The sequence below is a fragment of the Papio anubis genome, chromosome 12 (assembly GCF_008728515.1).
Source record: "Papio anubis isolate 15944 chromosome 12, Panubis1.0, whole genome shotgun sequence".
Classification (NCBI taxonomy): Eukaryota; Metazoa; Chordata; class Mammalia; order Primates; family Cercopithecidae; genus Papio; species Papio anubis.
In genome coordinates, this window is record NC_044987.1 from 74103278 (window position 1) to 74126837 (window position 23560).

At 35.1% G+C, this 23560-nt stretch overlaps 1 protein-coding gene across 3 annotated transcripts in view; it reads left to right on the forward strand.

The window, feature by feature from the left end:
• Window positions 1-23560, forward strand: part of PDE3B (phosphodiesterase 3B) — a 215091-nt gene that overhangs the window by 114014 nt on the left and 77517 nt on the right. For all 3 annotated transcript variants that reach the window (XM_003910185.3, XM_021926005.2, XM_009186523.3), the window contains exons 2-3: window positions 5767-5817; window positions 20919-21167. In XM_003910185.3, coding sequence (XP_003910234.1) covers window positions 5767-5817; window positions 20919-21167 — 300 coding nt within the window. The remainder of the gene's footprint in view (window positions 1-5766; window positions 5818-20918; window positions 21168-23560) is intronic.

The following is a 23560-nucleotide window of genomic DNA, read 5'->3' on the forward strand; positions in this document are numbered from 1 at the left end:
TAAAGGTATCTCTGTTTAGCTCAATGTTGAGTAAATAGGCTGCTTGTTGTAGGTTCATTGTATATCGTCATATTCTTTTCTCATCCCTATTTCTCTTAAATTGGAAAAATCCAACCAAAATTATAATTTATGAGGAACGTCAGCAGGGGTTTTTTGGCTGTTGGTTCTGAATACTCAGATTAAACAGGGACTCCGGAATTAAGAGATTGCTCACTGAAGACTCTTTCAAGGCTGAGTCACTTGCTAAGTTGATGGACATTATCATACTTGAAAGTTTAAGAAATAGAGGCTTTTGCATTTTATTGAAAATAGCACTGTTTCCTCTTTATATTTTATATTTGCTTTTAAATACTTTATTTTCCCAGTTTTTGCACAGCACACTGAAAAGATGTATACTCTGTATCCAAAAAGTTGAGTGCACTTACATTTATGCTGTTTCTTTAACATTGAACTCAGCATAATGTATTTTAACCACCAGCCCTTTTCTGTGAAAACAACAACAAAAACAGGGTATATAAATTTGCAGTTAGTGTAGTACTCCTTGCTTAGCAAAGCTTTTTCTTGATGTGCAGACAACTGATTTTTTCTCTCAGGACTGATTTCAACACATTTTTCCCAGTCTATATCATAGTTTACAAAATAAATATTAAAGTAGGAAAAAATTATCTTTTATAGTATGGATTTTTCAGAGGTAAAAACATAAAAACTTGTCTGCTATTCTTTCTCATGTGTATTACACATATACCAAGAGCTGATTTGGACTCTGCACTTCAGTGCACTTATCAAGCAGTAAAGTAAAATATCTGGTTTTTCTTTCAGCATAATGTTCATCATTTGTGTGGCTGAGAGTTTTATAAATCTCTCAGCAATAGTCTATCTTTTTTATATGCTTTTGCTAGGAGGAGCACAGAATCTGAATGGTGCCTGTGTAGTTTTTGTCTCTTCTCTTTTAGGAACAAAAATCTTCAGTTTCATATATGAAAGCATTTTGTGCTTGTTTTAGAAAGATTCTGTTCATTTACCAAAGAGGTTTTTATTTTTTTTTTGAAAACGTTCCATAGCTTCATGTCATTATTTGATAAAGTTTCAAAATAGACAACATCCAGAAGAATATGGGGTAAATGAATTACCAGTCAAAAAGAAATCCAGCTTTTAGATAGTTGCTGTTGTATGTGCTAGTAAAATTTTTGGTTTTATCCCGTTGTATGGTATTATCACACGCACAGATTTATATTGTTTGCATTAGAGTCCTATTCTTGATTTAGGCTTAACATTTATTCTGAGCTATTTATGTTACCTTGTTTTTATCAATACCTTAGGCTTTAGAAACCAGTTTTGAGCCATTTATTTATTTTATTGATTGGGGAGTATAATGCAACACAATGAAAATAATGCAAATTTAAAAGATATAAATAATATTCAAATGGTGTGAAAATACTTTAGGAAAGATGATTTGTTCTCTTTTAGAATAATGCACATCTTAGAGAACCTTTTCAGCTTTTAAGAATATAATTTGTTAAGATAATGAGATTTCTGTGGAAATCAAAATTAACCTTATAGTTCACAATTATGAAATATATGCAAACTAAATTGTTTCCTTTTTCCCTCTAACTATTCTGGGACAAGGAGGAACAACTAGTGATTGACAGATCATAATTTGATAAATAATAGCTAATACTCTATTACTGTTTCCTAGTTTAAAATTTTATGTTTTTAAATATATATATATATATATTTCATGTATACGCATATGTAATCTAATATTACAGAGACACTTAGCAGTATTTTCATTAAGTATTTGCTCTTTGCATATTTCTCACTTTATTCTGTCATTAGTTCTCCCACTGTCCAGGATCATTCCTATCAAGTACAAGCATGCTTTAGAACCTACCATGTTAAAAAAAGAAGTATTATTCCCACATTTTTTTCTAAAGATTGCTTCATTTCATTCTTGCCTTTACAGCACAGTTTTTCAAAAGAGTTTTCTCTAGTCACTTTCTCTACTTCCTTACCTTCCTAAATTCATCTTAACTTTTAACTACAGCTGAACAAATATTTATGAAATACATGTAAAGTATAGAGACTAAAGAAACAGACACCATCGACCCACCATTACTGTTATTTTTGAACATTGCCATTAACATTGAAGTTCCCCGTGTGTCACTCCTGGATCTGGTTCACTTCTTTCTCTTTTAGAGATAATCACCATCCTGAATTTCTTTACAGTTTACCATATGTATTTCTAATAAGCATATCTCAGTGTGTATTTCATTTTAAATGAGTGAAGTTATACTGTATGTATCTGTCTGTGATTTGCTTTTCTTGTTCAACATTGTTTCTGAGATCCATCCATATACTATGTAGCTGTATGTACTTCATTCATTTTCACTGCTGTACTCCATTGTATGAATATACTAAAATTTTTCTCTTTTATTGTTGATGAACATTTGGATTGTATCTAGTTTTTTGCTACCCTAAGCTGCACAGCTATGTGCATTCTTCTTGTCTCCTTCTGTCAAACTGTAGCAAAGGACCAAGTTTTTGAGTTTTTCCCTGATCTGTTGTGGATTGATGCTTTTGTAAAATATACTAAAAATGTCTCACCAATGTCAAATTGCTATAAAAATATATAAACCTTTACTCTGAATTTCTGTATTTATCTTGTTATGGACTGCATTTTGAATACTGCTCTAAGATGTATACCTAGCTGTGGAATTCCTGGGTCGTTCATCTTCTATTACTTATGGAGAAAATTGTTTTCTCAAAATCGCTAATATTCTAGTTGCTCAAATTACACAGAAGGCAGTCTGCCAGCTCTTTGTGGCTTTCTGTGTATCTGCTTTCAATTCCTAATATGAAGGGGATTTCACAGTAAGACCTGCTGCTTTAGGGTAATGTAATTTTCATCCTAGAGAAAGTGACTGCAAATAAGATTAGGCTTTGCTTAAGAATTGATTCAAAGCTAACCTAGCAAGCACAAGTGAGAGAAAACTATGATAATGGGATAAAGGGCCAGGAGGAGTGAATTTATTGAGGGAGATGGTCTGTAATATTGTAATACTACAATATTGTAATATGCAATATTGTGGAAGATGGTCTGTAATATTGTAATACTATAATATTGAAATATTGTAATACAAAATGCTACGGTAGAGAGATCTAAAGAAAGCAAGCAGAGAAAAAAAAGCATCGTACATAGTAAGATTTTTAGAGACCTTTAGGAGTCCAGTTAAAATAGGGCATACATTCCTTCTCATGTTAGCAGCCTTCCTTCTGCATAGGCAGCCTTACAATTGTCTCAATGCGTCAGAGAACTTTCACAAAATATAAGCTGAGATTGCTCTTATAAGTAAGCAGCAGGACTACTTTATATCAGTGTTTCTCCACTGTATTTTCATTACAACCCCAAATCCAGGAATATATATATATATGTTTATATTACATATAATATACAAAATATTATCTATACATATGTAAAATATTATATATACATATATAAATATGTTATATATATGTTTCCCTAATCTCCCACTTCATGTCATTTTCTTACCAAAGATGTACAGTACATCTGTTTGTCTACTGTAACCTTTGGAGGGCTATGAACCATTTTAATTTTCAAGATTTTTTTTTTTCCCCCCAAGAACCAATTACCACCTGCTTGGGAGTGATAGCACCCCTGTTGAGAATATATCACATGAATACAAACATGGCTCTTGGCATTAGAGTACAAATATTTAAAAAGGTAATGTTTATTTAATCATGTAGGTCAATGAAGTAGGGAAGGCAGACTACTCAATGTTAAGAAACCATTCTAATGAAAGTATGCTTGAGTGAGCAACAAATCAACTTCTACTTAGGGTAATGAATCAGGGAAATAAGGTATACAAGTATTTTTCTCTGTTTGATGGTGTTATTGTGGGAGAAGTATAGAAATATGGATCAGATGATAGTACAGTTAGGTAAGGTTGTAGACCGAGAATGCAAATTAGTTCATTGATGCCTATCTCATAGGTGATTTTTAGTGATACATGGTATGGCTCTGTTTTCACTCCTGTCTCTTCTATACATCTATTCGTGAACTTAAGAAAACATCAGATTTATAGATGTCATGATAATGGGAGGAATGAAGAATAGGGTAGTTGACATTCTCAATCTCCAAAGAAACTGACAGGCTAAAATAAGGGCAGAAGTAAAGTATTGCCATTGGGTCTAAAAAGCCATATTTATAAGAATAGCATGGAGGAAAATGGATCATAACAATATCATGTATAAAAGAAACTTAGGGATTTTAGGTTATGTTAATCTTAAGAAGCATTTTAGGAAGCTATTAATATCTTTATTTGCAATAATTAGTGTCCCTTGAATCTAGATTATATGCTGATTAAATCACAACCTGAAATAATTATATCAGGACCACATTTAGGACCATATAAAATATTGCTTAAATTTAATGTGTCTGTTATATATGTGGTATACTTTGCATGTAGTTATATCAGAGCCATTTTGTGGGCACTGGTTCATGAGCCTTCTAAGTGATTGTACTGTGTCTGAATTTTCTTTGGGAAGAAATAGATTTTTCTTCAGTGGTAAGAAAGAAATTACGTTCTGCAAGGATATTGATGAGGAGATGGTGATAATGATAATTGACAATTTTTTGAGTGATTAAGCATGGGTGTATTATGTAAAATATGAGTCAACAAACTGTAGTCCACTGACCAAATCCTGCCAGCAGCCTGTTTTTGTATGACCTTTGAGCTAATAATTTTTTTTTGCATTTTAAAGGGTTATAAAACAAAAACAAAAAGCAAAGAATATGCCATAGAGACCTTATGTGGCCTGCAAAGCCCCAAATAAGATCTTTTGCAACCAGAAAACTTAAGCCTGAAGGACAAGAAACAACACAGATAGTTCAATATATAGAAATTATATGATTATATTACAGATTAGGCTCATATTCAATAAAGGTTCAAAGCTATGTACAAAATAGCTGTTATAATGTATTATTTAATCAAAAGGAGAAGACCTATTTAACTCAGTAAATGTCAAAGAAATTTAGGATTGATGATAGGTAGCAGTTATAACTTCCTAAATTAAAGTTAATTTTATCTCCTTGGGCATATGTAGTGACTACTATATTGGGTTGGGAAGCAGCCAAAAAGCTTGTTAGGAAGAAAGGTAGGAAAAAAAACTAGTCTGGGACTAAAGTTACCGTTGATAGGCTAGTCTATCAAGGAGACAGACAGGAAAACAATCACTAATTATCTGCATATCAAAAGGAGTATGTGCTGCTTTTGATAAATCCATTCCTTTATACTTAATCTAACCCCAAGGACAACAAACTTTTCAAAATATTTTTGACAGAAGTACCTTATTGGTAAGAAGATAGCATCACCCATCACCCATGATGAGCCTTTGGAGATGGTGGGTAGGCAGAGAATATCTGATGATGTGTAATATTTCTTTTATTTTTTGTGACTTAATGTGGTTTTGGATTTATATTTTCCTTTTTGTGGTAATATTTGAAGATTAATATGGCTTGTTTTAGTTACTTTATTGTGATAATTCTTTATTTTGATTTCTCAATTACAGATTGTATTAATTAATGAAATATTCTGTCTGGAGATAATTTTTATTCTCACCATTCCAGTATCTCTTCCAGATTTTGAGCTATATTAGATAATTGTAATGGAAAATGCTCAATTTTGTCTTTACATATTCTTGTTTATTTATTTCTGGTTTGTAACCAAGTGAATTTTTTTTTTCCAGATGATTCTTTGGGATTGGGACTTAAAGCAATGGTATAAGCCTCATTATCAAGTAAGTATAAGTAATATCACTAAATAATACCTGTGATGAAACTTTTGACACTTAAAGATTTGCAATATTTCTGTGCCATAAGATTTTCTTTAACTAAACTCATAAGTTAACTAGAACCTTCATTGAGGTAGATTTTTTAAAAATACATTTTAATTATAAGGGAAAAAGAAAATGATAAAAAACCAAATTTATGTAAATTGTTATGAAAATATTGCTAATATAATCTGGGCTCAGAATCAACTAATATTTCTATATTAAGAATAAGATTTTTTTCTTTTCTGATGTGGACCACTGATCTATAAAGGGGAAAAAATAGATGGAAGGCCATATCTGAGACAAAGCAAAGCAATTGGCAACATATTTTATTAGGGAAGTAAAGATACCCAACTTTTATTTTTGGTAAACTTTTTATTGAATTATAACATACATGCAGAAAAGTGTACAGCTCAATTTTCAGAAGTTAAACATCCCATGTAACTGATACCGATATGAAGAAATGGAATGTTTCCAGTATCTCAGAAGCCTTGCTTATGCCCAATTCCAGTCATTACCTATATCCTCAAAGGTAAATCCTATCCGACTTCTAGTAACTAGTTTTGCTAATTTTTGAACACTATATATATACAAATGAAATAATATGTGTTAAGATTAATTTTTTGAATACCTAAGTAATATATGTTTATATCAGATAAAATGAAAATAGAAGTATTTAATATAAGGAGGAAAAAGAAAAATCACTCATAAAACATCAAGCAATAACTGTGTTAACTGTGTTAACTTTTGATGTATATCTTTATTGATCTTTCCCATTATGCCAAATTTACTTAATAATTCTAATAGCTTATTTGAAGATTAAGTCTTGAAGTACACAATAATGTTATCTATGAGTAAAGACAGATTTATTTATTTATTTCCAAACCTATGCCTTTTATTTCGTTTTCTCATGTTATTGTACTGTCTAGGACCTTCAATTCAGTGTTGAATGGAAGTGGTATGAGTAGGCAGCCTTGTTTTTCTTCATGAACTCAGGGAGAAAATGTTCAACATATCACCACTAATGCTTTTTTATAGATACCCTTTAGCAGATTAAGGAAGTTTTATTCTAATTCAAGTTTACTAAGGACTTTTTTTCTCTTTTTTAGTCATGAATGGATATAGAATTTTATCAGATGCTTTTTCTGCATCTACTCAAATGATTCGAGAATTTTTTTCTAATTATTCTACTAATGTGGTGAATTGCATTAATTGGTGTGTTTGTTAAACCATCCGTGTATTCCCAGAATAAAGTAAATTTGATCAAGATGTATTTTTAAAAAATCTTTATCCCTAGATTCTATTTGTTAATGTTTTGTTTAGAAATTTTGAATTTGTGTTTATGAGAGAGTGTTGGCCTATAAATTCTTACTTTTCATAATGTTCCTGGCATTATATTGGTATCACGGTTACCAAGAACCTTGATATCAAAATAAAATAAGGTGAGATATTTACCCTTTCTATTATCTCAAAAAGTTTGGGTAAGGTTAAAAATTGGTATTATTTCCTCCTTTAATGTTTGGAAGAATGCTCTGGTGAAGCTACCTCACCTTGAATAATTCTTTTGTGGACAAATTTTCAGTTATGGATTCAATTTCTTTGTTTTAGTACTATTTAGGTTTTCCATCTTTTCTTCTAACAATTGAGTTACTTGTGTTTTTCTAGGAATTCCTTTTTTTGTTGTTCCTTCTGGCATTTGTGAGACTGCTGAAAGCCCTATTTTAATTTCCAAATAGAAATCTTTTTGAGGATTTCTACTTGGTTTATCTCTCTCTCTTAGCCACTTTTATAAATTGGCAAATGCCTTTAGAGGAAAAGCAGGTCTGAATTTAAGCTCACTACTTTGTTTTTCTCATCACTTTGAGATCTTGTTTGGCCCTCCCTGTCTTCATAACTCTGAACTGCAATTTCAGTCTCTCACCTCCTTGAGACTATAGATCTCTACTCTGTTTCCTGGCCTCTTTTGTGCTTTTCATCCTCTCTGCTCTGTGCCAGTTATGAATCAGCAGAAAATTCCTAGAGGGAAAAGAGTAGCACAGAATGTTGGGTTTCTTTTAATCTTTTCTCTTAATTCTGGGTTCTTGGCCCTTTATGCTCTGGCTGTTTGGTTGTGTTTTGATGCCTTGAAATGTATGCTATTTATATTTTATTTCAGCTTTTCTAGTTGTTCTAGACAGAAGAGTTGGTCTGATACAAACCAGTCCCTCTTGGCTGGAATATTAGGCAAGCCTCTTAAGACACTCTGAACCTATTTCCTCACCTACAAATTGAGAATAATACCAGTTCCCTCAAAGGGCTAATTAATATGTGCCTAGTACTCAGTACAAATGTGAGCCAATATTATATAAATTTCAATAATAATAAATACTAATCTGAACTTGAAGTATAAGACAGAAGTGAGCATTTTTTTCTTTAAAAGGCCAGAGAGTAAATATTTTAGCATTTGCAGGTCATACAGCCATTGCTACCTTCTGCCACCCCTACTGCTTCTCCTCCTTCTCTCCTTTTTCCTCTTCTCCCTGCCACTCCTCTTCTTTTTCAATAGCCATTTAAAACATAAAAACTATTCTCAACTTTCTGTTTAACAATCAAGATTTTGCCAAAAAAAAGTGAATGGAAAATAGGAATTTAAGTTCAACTTTTAAAATTGTGGCAAATAATTTGAATATTCAATTTGATCTGTCACTCTCTTGCTCATTTCTCTCCTGTTTCACCCAGAGTAAAAGTCTTTGTCATGTACGTAAAAGAACTTACACAACATGGTTCCCTCCCTTACTCTCTTGTACTTCTGTTTGTCTTCTGCTACTTTCTCCTTCATTTACTCTGTTCCAGCTGCACTGGCCTCCTTATTATTCCCCAAGCAAGTCAGACAGGCTTATAACTCAGGTCTTTGCACTTGCTAGTCTTTCTGCTTGGAATGCTTATTTCCTACACCTTGTCATGTCTTTACATAAACATTTCCTTCTTAGTGAGGCATACCCCAACTATCCTCTCTAAAATTGCATTGCGTTCTATCACATCTTTTTCCCTTAACTTACTTTATTTTCTATTTTTAGCAACCTGTTCAAAATCTATTATATACGACCCTTTATTACTCATATTACTTAGCTTGGAATCAATTGTTCTCAAAAATTTGGTCCCAACATGTCTTTCCAGCCTGTTTTTCATTGCTTTCTTATATAATCTGTACTTTAACAATTTCATGTTCCCTGTATAGCATTATTTTACTGCTTAAAAGTTGTATTTTACCACGTTTATACTTGTATTTATGCGGTGTCCATTTTGTGCAGTATACTTCCCCAATACATTTTTGTTTTGTTTTATTGTAAACAAATATAAATATAATCCTAACAAATTTTTAGGGCCCAGCTCAAAATGCTACCCCTTCCATAAAATTTCTGTTACCATCCAAATGGAAGTTTTCTATATCTCTTTTGAACTCTAATGCCATTTTGTCGCTATATATATATATTTCATTTTTTGAGACGAAGTTTTGCTCTTGTTGCCCAGGCTGGAGAGCAATGGCATGATCTCAGCTCACCGCAACCTCCACCTCCCGGGTTCAAGCGATCCTCCTGCCTTAGCCTCCCAAGTAGGTGCGATTACAGGCATGCACCACCACGCCTGGCTAATTTTGTATTTTTAGTAGAGATGGGGTTTCTCCATGTTGGTTAGGCTGGTCTCGAACTCCTGACCTCAGGTGATCTCCCCACCTCGACCTCCCAAAGTGCTGGGATTACAGGGGTGAGCCACCACGCCTGGCCATTTTGTCTATATTTTTATATCTTCACTTTCTGCTAATAATAACAGTACTATCTTTGCCTTTAGTTATTTGTACTATACATTACTTTATATGCTCTGTGTGTGTTACCATATTTATTTCTCTCTTTTCCTCCTTGCTAAGTACAGTTATTAACTCTGGAAATAATGTAAGAGGAAATCAAGCGAGAACTATGAAAAATGAAAAGAGGAAGGCAGACTGACTAGGGACCTTAGTACAGGAAAAACAACACAGTGACAGAGTCTCTTATGACCCACACCCAACAGCAAAACATGGTCTAGGCCCCCACTCTCAACCTATAAACATAAGGTGACACAGGTAGGCTTATTCTTTCCCCCAGATTAAACAAGAGCCCTGCCAACAACACTAAGCAAGTCTGGTGGCTCTAGCAAGGGGGAATTAATTTGGAGCCACTGGCAATCCGTGGCTAGGGAGAAGCTTTCTCCTTCCCTCCTGGGCATGAGACTCCCCTTCCCCACTGACAGACACTTGGTAGCCAATGTGCCTGGCAAAGGGGATATCCTTACAAATGCCTAGCCCAGAAAGTGATCTTTATTCCTGTGGCCTGGAGACTCCTTTCTGTCCCCTAAAGGAACCAGATGACTCAACCTGAGGAAGCTCTCTCTCCCTCTACCCTAAGGTACCAATATGGACTAGTGGGAACTCAAGGGGCACCAAAAAAAAAAAAAAAAAATCAAACACACCAAAATGATTGTGAATGCTTTGAAAATTGTCATCCAAACCACAGCCCACAAAAGTACACCAGGACCTGTGTGACAAACCTAAATGGGGATACTGCCTTCTAATGTCAAAGATTTTGGTAGGACCCAGAGTCTTGTAAGTTATAGTAAAAATATTGAGAATAAAATAAAAAATCACCCATCATACCAAAGCAAGAAAATCACAAATTGAATAAGAAAAAGGAATGACAACACCAAGATGAATCAGATTTGGAATCATCTGGCAAGGATTTTTAAAGCAAACATCATAAAAATGCTCTAACAAATAATTACAAAGTATCTTGAAACAAATGGAAAAAGAAAGAAAATATTAGCAAAAGAAATATAAAAAAGAAACAAATGGAAATTATAGAGCTGAAAAATACAATAATAGAAATTTAAAATTACTGGATAAGATGAATAACAAAGTGGAGATGACAGTAGGATAGAATCTGTGAGCTTAAGCATAGATCACTAGAATTTACCCAATTTTTACAACGTAGAGAAAACAGAAACAAAATGAACAGAGTCCTAGGGACCTGTTGGGCAGTAACAAAGAACCAACATTTGTATTATTGGTGTTTGAGAAGGAGAAAGAGGGTGGGATTGAAAGAGTATTTGAAGAAATAATGGCTGAAAACTTCTCAGATTTAGCCAAAAACATAATCCTACAGATTCAAGAAGCTTTCTGAACCCCAAATAGTATCAACCTCTCAAAATCTACTCTAAGACATGTCACAGTTAAACTTCTGAAAGCTAAAGACAAAGAGAATATCTTAAAAAGCATCCAGAGAGAAACAACACATTACCTATAGGGGAACACCAATTCAAGTAATAGCATATTTCTCACTTAAAACCATGAAGACCAGAAGGAAGTGGCAGAACACTTTTGAAGTACTGGAAGAAAATGGCTGTAAAGTCTATATCCAGCAAAAGTATTCTTTAAGAATGAAGGGGGGTAGGTTCCAAGATGGCCGAATAGGAACAGCTCCAGGCTACAGCTCCCAGCATGAGCGATGCAGAAGACAGGCAATTTCTGCATTTCCAACTGAGGTACCAGGTTCATCTCACTGGGGCTTGTTGGACAGTGGGTGCAGGACAGTGGGGGCAGCCCACAGACTGTGAACCTAAGCAGGGCGAGGCATCACCTCACCCGGGAAGTGCAAGAGGTAGGGAAATTCCCTTTCCTAGCCAAGGGAAGCCGTGACAGATGGCACCTGGAAAATTGGGTCATTCCCACTCTAATACTGCACTTTTCCAATGGTCTTAGCAAATGGCACACAGGGAGATTATATCCTGCACCTGGCTCGGAGGGTCTCACACCCACAGAACCTTGCTCACTGCTAGAACAGCAGTCTGAGATTGAACTGCAAGACAGCAGTGAGGCTGGCAGAGGGGCGCCCGCCATTACTGAGGCTTGAGTAAGTAAACAAAGCCACGAGGAAGCTGCTTTGGAGCCCTCGGCAGCTCAAGGAGGCCTGCCTGCCTCTGTAGACTCCAATGCTGGGGGCAGGGCATAGCTGAACAAAAGGCAGCAGAAACTTCTGCAGACTTAAATGTTCCTGTCTGACAGCTTTGAAGAGAGTAGTGGTTCTCCCAGCACAGAGTTTGAGATCTGAGAACGGACAGACTTCCTCCTCAAGTGGGTCCCTGACTCCTGAGTAGCCTAACTGGGAGGCACCTCCCAGTAGGGGCCGAAGGACACCTCATACAGCTGGATGCCCCTCTGAGAGGAAACTTCCAGAGGAACGATCAGGCAGGAACATTTGCCCTTCTGCAATATTTGCAGTTCTGCAGCCTATGCTAGTGATACCCAGGCAAACAGGGTCTGGAGTCGACCTCAGGCAAAATCCAACAGACCTGCAGCTGAGGGTCCTGACTGTTAGAAGGAAAATTAACAAACAGAAAGGACATCCACACTAAAAGCCCATCTGTATGTCACCATCATCAAAGACCAAATGTAGATAAAACCACAAAGATGGGGAGAAACCAGAGCAGAAAAGCTGAAAATTCTAAAAATCAGAGCACCTCTCCCCCTCCAAAGGAACGCAGCTCCTCATCAGCAGCGGAACTGAGAATGACTGACGAGTTGAGAGAAGAAGGCTTCAGACGATCAGACTTCTCGCAGCTAAAGGAGGAAGTTCAAACCCATCGCAAAGAAGCTAAAAACCTTGAAAAAAGATTAGACGTATAGCTAACTAGAATACCCAGTTTAGAGAAGTCCCTAAATGACCTGATAGAGCTGAAAATCATGGCACGAGAACTACGTGACGCATGCACAAGCTTCAGTAGCCGATTTGATCAACTGGAAGAAAGGATATCAGTGATTGAAGATCAAATGAATGAAATGAAGTGAGAAGAGAAGTTTAGAGAAAAAACAGTAAAAAGAAATCAACAAAGCCTCCAAGAAATATGGGACTATGTGAAAAGACCAAATCTACGTCTCATTGGTGTACCTGAAAGTGACGGGGAGAATGGAACCAAGTTGGAAAATGCTCTTCAGGATATTATCCAGGAGAACTTCCCCAGCCTAACAAGGCAGGCTGACATTCAAATTCAGGAAATACAGAGAACAGCAAAAAGATACTCCTCGAGAAGAGCAACTCCAAGACACATAATTGTCAGATTCACCAAAGTTGAAATGAAGGAAAAAATGTTAAGGGCAGCCAGAGAGAAAGGTCGGGTTACCCACAAAGAGAAGCCCATCAGACTAACAGTGGATCTCTCAGCAGAAACTCTACAAAACAGAAGAGAATGGGGGCCAATATTCAACATTCTTAAAGAAAAGAATTTTCAACCCAGAATTTCATATCCAGCCAAACTAAACTTCTTAAGTGAAGGAGAAATAAAATCCTTTACAGACAAGCAAATGCTGAGAGATTTTGTCACCACCAGGCCTGCCCTACAGGACAACTGGTACCAGCCATTGCAAAAACATGCCAAATTGTAAAGACCATCGACACTATGAAGAAACTGCATCAGCTAACAAGCAAAATAACCACCTAACATCATAATGACAGGATCAAATTCACACATAACAATATTAACCTTAAATGTAAATGGGCTAAGTGATCCAATTAAAAGACACAGACTGGCAAACTGGATAAAGAGTCAAGACCCATCAGTGTCTTGACTTATTCAGGAGACCCATCTCACGTGCAGAGACACACATAGGCCAAAATATACGGATGGAGGAAGATCTACCAAGCAAATGGAAAACAATAAAAAGCAGGGGTTGCAATCCTAGTCTCTGATAAAACAGACTTTAAGCCAACAAAGACCAAAAGGGACAAAGAAGGCCATTACATAATGGTAAAGGGATCAATTCAACAGGAAGAGCTAACTATCCTAAATATATATGCACCCAATACAGGAGCACGCAGATTCATAAAGCAAGTCCTTAAGAGACTTAGAAAGAGACTTAGACTTCAACACAATAATAATGGGAGACTTTAACACCCCACTGATAACATTAGACAGATCAACGAGACAGAAAGTTAACAAGGATATCCAGGAATTGAACTCAGCTCTGCACCAAGCGAATGGACCTAATAGACATCTACAGAACTCTCCACCCCAAATCGACAGAATATACATTCTTCTCAGCACCACATCGCACTTATTCCAAAAATGACCACATAGTTGGAAGTAAAGCACTTGTCAGCAAATGTGTAAAAGAGCAGAAATTATAACAAACTATTTCTCAGACCACAGTACAATCAAACTAGAACTCAGGATTAAGAAACTCACTCAAAACCCTCAACTACATGGAAACTGAACAACCTTCTGAATGACTACTGGGTACATAATGAAATGAAGGCAGAAATAAAGATGTTCTTTGAAACCAATGAGAACAAAGACACAACATACCAGAATCTCTGGGACACATTTAAGGCAGTGTGTAGAGGGAAATTTATAGCACTAAATGCCCATAAGAGAAAGCAGGAAAGATCTAAAATTGACACCCTAACATCACAATTAAAAGAACTAGAGAAGCAGGAGCAAACATATTCAAAAGCTAGCAGAAGGCAAGAAATAACTAAGATCAGAGCAGAACGGAAGGAAATAGAGACACAAAAAGCCCTTCAAAAAATCAATGAATCCAGGAGCTAGTTTTTTGAAAAGATCAACAAAATTGATAGACCACTAACAAGATGAACGAAGAAAAGAGAGAAGAACCAAACAGATGCAATAAAAAATGATAAAGGGGTTATCACCACCGACCCCACAGAAATACAAACTACCATCAGAGAATACTATTTACACCTCTATACAAATAAACTGGAAAATCTAGAACAAATGGATAAATTCCTGGACACATACACCCTCCCAAGACTAAACCAGGAAGAAGTTGAATCCCTGAATAGACCAATAACAGGCTCTGAAATTGAGGCAGTAATGAAGAGCCTACCAACCAAAAAGTACAGGACCAGATGGATTCACAGCTGAATTCTACCAGTGGTACAAAGAAGAGCTGGTACCATTCCTTCTGAAACTATTCCAATCAATAGAAAAAGAGGGAATCCCCCCTAACTCATTTTATGAGGCCAACATCATCCTGACACCAAAGCCTGGCAGAGACACAACAAAAAAAAGAGAATTTTAGACCAATATCCCTGATGAATATCGATGGGAAAATCCTGAATAAAATACTGGCAAACCGAATCCAGCAGCACATCAAAAAGCTTATCCACCATGATCAAGTGGGCTTCATCCCTGGGATGCAAGGCTAGTTCAACATATGCAAATCAATAAACATAATCCATCATATAAACAGAGCCAACGACAAAAACCACATGATTATCTCAATAGATGCAGAAAAAGCCTTCGACAAAATTCAACAGCCCTTCATGCTAAAAACTCTCAATAAATTAGGTATTGATGGGGTGTATCTCAAAATAATAAGAGCTATTTATGACAAACCCACAGCCAATATCATACTGAATGGGCAAAAACTGGAAGCATTCCCTTTGAAAACTAGCACAAGACAGGGATGCCCTCTCTCACCACTCCTATTCAACATAGCGTTGGAAGTTCTGGCCAGGGCAATTAGGCAGGAGAAAGAAATAAACGGTATTCAATTGGGAAAAGGGGAAGTCAAATTGTCCTTGTTTGTAGATGACATGATTGTATATTTAGAAAACCCCATCACCTCAGCCCAAAATCCCCTTAAGCTGATAAGCAACTTCAGAAAAGTCTCAGGATAGAAAATCAATGTGCAAAAATCACAAGCATTCTTATACACCAATAACAGACAAACAGAGAGCCAAATCATGAGTGAACTCCCATTCACAATTGCTTCAAAGAGAATAAAATACCTAGGAATCCAACTTACAAGGGACGTTAAGGACCTCTTCAAGGAGAATTACAAACCACTGCTCAACGAAATAAAAGAGGACACAAACAAATGGAAGAACATTCCATGCTCATGGATCAGAAGAATCAATATCATGAAAATGGGCATACTGCCCAAGGTAATTTATTTATAGATTCAATGCCATCCCCATCAAGCTACCAATGACTTTCTTCATAGAATTGGAAAGAACTTATTTAAAGTTTATGTGGAACCAAAAAAGAGCCTGCATTGCCAAGACAATCCTAAGCCAAAAGAACAAAGCTGGAGGCATCACGCTACCTGACTTCAAACTATACTACAAGCCTACAGTAATCAAAACAGCATAGTACTGGTAACAAAACAGAGATATAGATCAATGGAACAGAACAGAGCCCTCAGGAATAATACTACACATCTACAACCATCTGATCTTTGACAAACCTGACAAAAACAAGAAATGGGGAAAGGATTCCCTTTTTAATAAATGGTGTTGGGATAACTGGCTAGCCATATGTAGAAAACTGAAACTGGATCTCTTCCTTACACCTAATACAAAAATTAATTCAAGATGGATTAAAGACTTAAATGTTAGACCTAAAACCATAAAAACCTTAGAAGAAAACTGAGGCAATACCATTCAGGACATAGGCATGGACGAGAACTTCATGTCTAAAACACCAAAAGCAATGGCAACAAAAGCCAAAATTGAGAAATGGGATCCAATTAAACTAAAGAGTTTCTGCACAGCAAAAGAAACTACCATCAGAGTGAACAGGCAACCTACAGAATAGGAGAAAAGTTTTACAATCTACCCATCTGACAAAGGGTTAATATCCAGAATCTAGAAAGAACTTTAAAAAAGTTACAAGTAAAAAATCAAACAGCCCCATCAAAAAGTGGGTGAAGGGTAGGAACAGACACTTCTCAAAAGAAGACATTTATGCGGCCAACAGACACATGAAAAAATGCTCATCATCACTCGCCATCAGAGAAATGCAAATCAAAACCACAACGAGATACTATCTCACACCAGTTGGAAAAGTGATCATTAAACAGTCAGGAAACAACAGGTGCTGGAGAGGATGTGGAGAAATAGGAACACTTTTACACTGTTGGTGGGTCTTTAAACTAGTTCCACCATTGTGGAAGATGGTGTGGTGATTCCTCAAGGACCTAGAACTAGAAATACCATTTGACCCAGCCATCCCATTACTGGGTATATACCCAAAGGATTATAAATCATGCAACTATAAAGACACATGCACACGTATGCTTATTGTAGCAGTATTCACAATAGCACAGACTTGGAACCAACCCAGATGTCCATGAATGATAGACTGGATAAAGAAAATGTGGCACATATACACCATGGAATACTATGCAGCCATAAATAGGATGAGTTCATGTCCTTTGCAGGGACGTGGATGAAGCTGGAAACCATCACTCTGAGCAAGCTATCACAAGAACAGAAAACCAAACACTGCATGTTCTCACTCATAGGTGGAAATTGAACTGTGAGAACACTTGGACACAGGGTGGGGAACATCACACACTGGGGCCTGTTGTGGGGTGGAGGAGCAGGCAGAGATAGCATTGAGAGATATGCATAATGTAAATGACGAGTTGATGGGTACAGCACATCATCATGGCACATGTATGCGTATGTAAGAAACCTGCACGTTGTGCACATGTACCCTAGAACACAAAGTGTAATATTAATTTTTTAAAAAAGAATGAAGGGGAAAACATTGTGAAATAAAGGAAAAGAAAAGAATTTGTCAGTGAGACACTTACCTTGCAAGAATGACAAAAGAAAGTTCTTTAAACCAAGAGTTACCAACCAGTACCGGTTTGTGGCCTGTTAGGAACTGGTACACATAGCCGGAGATGAGCAGCAGGCAGATGAGCATTACCGCCTGAGCTCTGCCTCCTGTCAGATCAGCCACCACATTAGATTCTCATAGGAGCACAAATCCTATTGTGGACTGCATATGCAAGGGATTTGGGGTTGTGCGCTCCTTATGAAATTCTAAGGCCTAATGATCTAAGGTCCGGATGATGGAACAGTTTCATCCTGAAACCATCTCCTCGCACCGCCACTCAGCCTGTGGAAAAATTGTCTTCCGTGAAACCTGTCCCTGGTGCCAAAAAGCTTAGGGAACCCCTGCTTTAAACAGAAATTATAAAAGAAGGACTCTTGAAGTAACAGGAAGGAAGAAAGAACAGTGAAACAAGAAGAAATAGTGGGAGAATGCAATAAACTATACTTCTTGTGAGTTTCATGAATCATATTTGATGATTGCAACAAAAATTATAACATCATCTGATACTCAAGACAAGACAATTATACTTAAAAGTAGGCAAGGTAGAGACCTAACTGGTAGTAAGGTTTTCACACTTCACTCAAAGTGGTAAAATGTCGATACCAGTAGACTGTGATAAATCACATATGTACATTGTATTGCCAAGAACAACCGCTAAGAAAACTATATAAAGTAATAAACTATATAAAGTAATAAACTCAGAAACTCTATAAATTAATCACGATGGAATCCTAAAAAATTCTAGTAACCCCAGAAAAACAAGAAAAAACAAAGGAACAAGGAACAGAAGAAACAAACAGAAAACAATAAAATGGCAAACTTAAGGCCTGACATAAGTATTTACCTTAAAAGGATACAATATGAACAAAAGGAAAAATTGATCATGAAAAAAAGATTTGTCTATGAAAATGATTTTTCTACATGAAGTATTCCTGTTGTCATGGGAGATATTTATGAGTAGATTCTAATTACCTTGTATTGTTAAAGTGAAAGTCACTCTCAGTAAATTTGTGATTTGTTCTTTCCTAATTTCAGCAGTTTTTCTCAAATTATTATTATACTTTAAGTTCTAGGGTACATGTCCACAATGTGCAGGTTTGTTACATATGTATACATGTGCCATGTTGGTGTGCTGCACCCATTAACTCGTCATTTACGTTAGGTATATCTCCTAATGCTATCCCTCCCCCACCCCCCTCCCCACAATAGGACCTGGTGTGTGGTGTTCCCCTTCCTGTGTCCAAGTGATCTCATTGTTCAATTCCTACCTATGAGTGAGAGCATGCACTATTTGGTTTTCTGTTCTTGTGATAGTTTGCTGAGAATGATGGTTTCCAGCTGCATCCATGTCCCTACAAAGGACACAAACTCATCCTTTTTTATGGCCGCATAGTATTCCATGGTGTATATGTGCCACATTTTCTTAATCAAGTCTGTCACTGATGGACATTTGGGTTGATTCCAAGTCTTTGCTATTGTGAATAGTGCCGCAATAAACATACGTGTGCATGTGTCTTTATAGCAGCATGACTTATAATCCTTTGGGTATATCCCCAGTAATGGGATGGCTGGGTCAAATGGTATTTCTAGTTCTAGATCCTTGAGGAATCGCCACACTGTTTTCCACAATGGTTGAACTAGTTTACAGTCCCACCAACAGTGTAAAAGTGTTCCTATTTCTCCATATCCTTTCCAGCACCTGTTGTTTCCTGATTTTTTAATGATTGCCATTCTAACTGGTGTGAGATAGTATCTCATTGTGGTTTTGATTTGCATTTCTCTGATGATGAGTGATGATGAGCATTTTTTCATGTGTCTGTTGGCTGTCTGTATGTGTTCCATTTGAATTCTGTGATGGCTAAATGAGACCACTACAGAATTCCAATGAGTGGTTAAAATGACAAAGTTCACAGAAAAAGGAGTATAAATGATATAAATATTATAAGGAACATTTAGAATCACAATAATCAGAGAATTCAGGTTGAAGCAGAAATTAGAGTTTTTTTTTTTTTTTGGCTATCAGATAGGTAGGGATTAATTAAATTCATAGTTGCTAATTGTAATGGGATATGGAAAAATAGGTGCTGTTATATACAATTAGAAGTGTAGATCTGATCAACATATTCTAGGGCAGTTTTAGAGGAATGGCAACATTTTAACATGTTAATTTGCATTCAGCAATTCAGATTATGGGAAGCTGTGTATAAGAAATCTGCTTAATTGTTCACAGTAACATATATAGACAGGTGTTTATTTTAGTGGTATTTGCAAGGGAGAAAGGCTAGAAATAGTTGGGCTGTGCCCTGGTATCAGGAAATGTTTTAAAATAAAAACTAATACATATTAACACTTCACAAGAAAAAAAAATTCCACAAAGAGCAGACATTATTTAGCTGTGTTGGTGTAATGTTCATAATATTTCTAACTTCCAAAATGTATTGAGGATACTTTAATAAACAGTTTTGTTGTGAACTCATTAATTTGAATAATTACTAATTGCAAACATACCCAAATGTAAGTTCAATGTACAACAACAACAAAAAACAAAAGTAACATTTAATTTACTGTTCTGATTGTTAGTCCACTTATTTCTATGGGTAATCAAATTGAACGTCATATATATGTTTATTTGAAGAGTAAAAATCATCTTATGTTTACATCAGTGACATATTTCTTCTAAATTAAAAAATTTTTTTCTACCAATTTTTTAAAGCCTTGCCTGATGTTACCCTGTCTGTGAGGTTTTGTTAATTATTCATCTTTAAGTTATCGCTGTCTTTTGAACTAACATTTTTTCTGTATTTTTATCTCATCATTTTCCATAATATTAACAGTAATAATACTTTTAATGCTCTAAATCATACATTATCCACCTCTTTATTTGCTTTACATATATTATCAGATTTCTCATATTAGCCCATAATAAGGTAGACATTACTATCCTTTTTTTACATTGAAGAAACTGAAATTTTCAGAGATTAAGTAAACTGCTCAAGGTCACACAGGTGAGATTAAAGTTTAGGTTTCAAATTCAGGTATGTTTGCTACAAAACCTTGTCACTGTGTTAGACTGCCTCTTAAGTGAGTAAGGTAAATGAAATAAGTGCTTTGTGTGTTTAAAAGAAATTTTGTTATAAAGGAAAGGAAATAATCGACGAATTAATGAAATGTTCAAATTATAGACTTTAAAGTAAATACAGATTTAGTTTTATACTTGTCATTAGGTAATTCAGTGTTAGTAATTAATACCATTAGATATAATGTGATAATCAACTAGCGAAAAAGAAAAAAATTAAAGTTCACGGTTATTTGCTACATATATATATAAATTTTAAGTTAGAATTATACCATTTGTTATGTCATTTATGCCATGTACAAATGAATGAAAATTTCACTTTTTTTCTTTCTAGAATTCTGGAGGCGGAAATGGAGTTGATCTTTCAGTGCTAAATGAGGCTCGCAATATGGTTTCAGATCTTCTGATTGATCCAAGCCTTCCACCACAAGTCATTTCCTCTCTACGGAGTATCAGTAGCTTAATGGGTGCTTTCTCAGGTTCCTGTAGGCCAAAGATTAATCCTCTCACACCATTTCCTGGATTTTACCCCTGCTCTGAAATAGAGGACCCAGCTGAGAAAGGGGATAGAAAACTTAACAAGGTCAAAATACAGTAATCATCCAACCGTATTTATCAAATTTAATGATATTTTCAAAATAACTGCTCCTTTAAATTCTATATAAAATACAATTTTCCTTTCAAGGACCGGACATAATATTGAGCTGCTTGGGATGTTAGAGGCAATTATAAGCTCAAATAATTATAGTTGAGTATTCAGTTTTTATTTTAAGTACATTGCTGTGATTAGTACTTATAATTTGAATGGTAACAACTATGTATTATTATTCTTGTTAAGAAGTAGAGAACAACAAGCAAATTTTGTTCCAGGGTGGTACAACAAACTAGTAGCCAGATCATTTTGTTGCTCTATTTTATTCTTTAGAATCCAGGAATTGTTCTTGTTGAGCCAAGAAGAAATGGTCATTATAATTTCATTTTATGAATTACATAGCATTATTTTAAAATGATTTTTATATTTTTTGAACCCTGTTTTCCCCCCTTTTATACCTACTGGAGATTACGGTAGCCCAGTAGGCATTGATTTTTATATCATTAGAATAGAGGATTAATTTCTCTTTAAAATATAAATATTTCAAAATAGGATTTTCTTTAGAAAATAATAAATACTCTTCTAAATTGGTATGCATTATCCTTATTCAGAGTGCTTTTACTTGTTTTATTTGACTATTAGTATCTTTACAAATAGCTAAAATCATAAAACTTTAAAACTAGAAACATTTTAGAAATTATTTTACTCAACCACTTTATTCCAGATAAGGAAACTAACCAAGAGAAGATGAAATTTATTTCAGTTAATTTTGTCAATTGTAGTAATGCTTATAGAACTTAGAAATAGATAAATATAGTTTTTGTAGGAATTTTGATTATCAGTTAATTTTGTCAGTTGTCAGCATTAGGGTTTAGAAATGTGGAAAAATTAAGCAAACCCAATTAGAAGAAAAGGATTTCAAAAGTACTGATCACAATCCGGATCATAGTTATGTGATACTTTTATTTTTTTAAAGTTTATACAGTAGCAGCTACATTAGTCAAAACCCAATTAATTAGTACTTAGTTATAGGACTTCTTTTTTAGCAGTCTACCTTATAAGAAAGAGATTAATCACAAGCATTCAGAGGGCATAGCAATAAACCATAAATAAAAGAACTCTAATGTATTCTTGAGTTAGTTTTCACTCTACCCCTCCTTTGCATTTTCTATTGATATTTGATACTCAGGATAGTAATTTTTAAAAATAGTAATTCTTAAAATTTTAAATCAGAAATCATATTGATAACAGTATTTAGTGTGTAGAAAAGTGTGCTGGTACATTTTAGGAACATTTTAAACATAATATTAATTAAACAGGATGCCTAAATGCCTCATTTCCTGAGCATTGTAGTTAATCAAGGTTATTTTGGGTTCTGGAATCTACTGATAGAGTAAGTCATATAAGAACCAGGAAGTAACCCTTATTCCTTTTCTTTGTGTTCCTTAAACTCCTTATTAGAATTCTATATCAAATTTGTCTCTCCTTTTGGAAAAGCATATAAAAAGCCTGAGGTTACTTCAGAAAAGGGCAATGGCATTTATTTAAAAAACAATAGGCGAAAGGGAAAAGGAACAGATAACTTAATATAACTTTCTTATACATGTTAAAAACAAAGAAAGATCATGTGAACCTAAATTACAGTCAACAAGGATATTAGCATAAAGGACTTTTTCACTGCAGGTCTAATTAACTATTAACCTTTACAAAGTCAATGTCCTTGGGAAAACTGAAATATAAGACAGATATTTATCTCTGAGATTGCTGCAGTGTCTGCTGATAGAGGAAATTCATAAAAAGCAGAAACTATTATGTAAATATCAGTAAAACATTTATAATGGTCAAAAATGGAATATTGTTAATTGAACATTTGGGTTAGTTGAAGATATTTTTTAAAATTAGGGCAAAATATTAATGCTAAAGGTGTTCTGTATTTAACTCAGTCATTTATTCAAACTCAGAATCCTGCAGTTTCTCCTGATTAACCACTAAGTAAATTCTATAGCACTGTACTGAAAATATAAAAAAATTAGAATATAGGGCTGATCATCCCTGATCCTAAGATTGTCCTCTGAAGTTGATTTTCAGGGTAAATCTTTCATATCCACTTTTTAAATTGCCAATTGTTTCTTTCTCATGAAACAAGTAGTAAAATGTACAAAAGGAAAAGAATCTAGTTTAAATTATAGAGCTCAGACATATTTTTTAGTAGGAGGAAGAGGAATAGAATAACAAAATAGAGTGTGAAATTTGGAGTAAATTGACAGATTTTTCAGAATAAAATGTTTCTTTTTTCTCTGTACATGTTAAAAATATACTTTGTATTGATACTTGCATGTGCCATCACTAATACTACATATATAGCATATTAAAGAGTGACATTT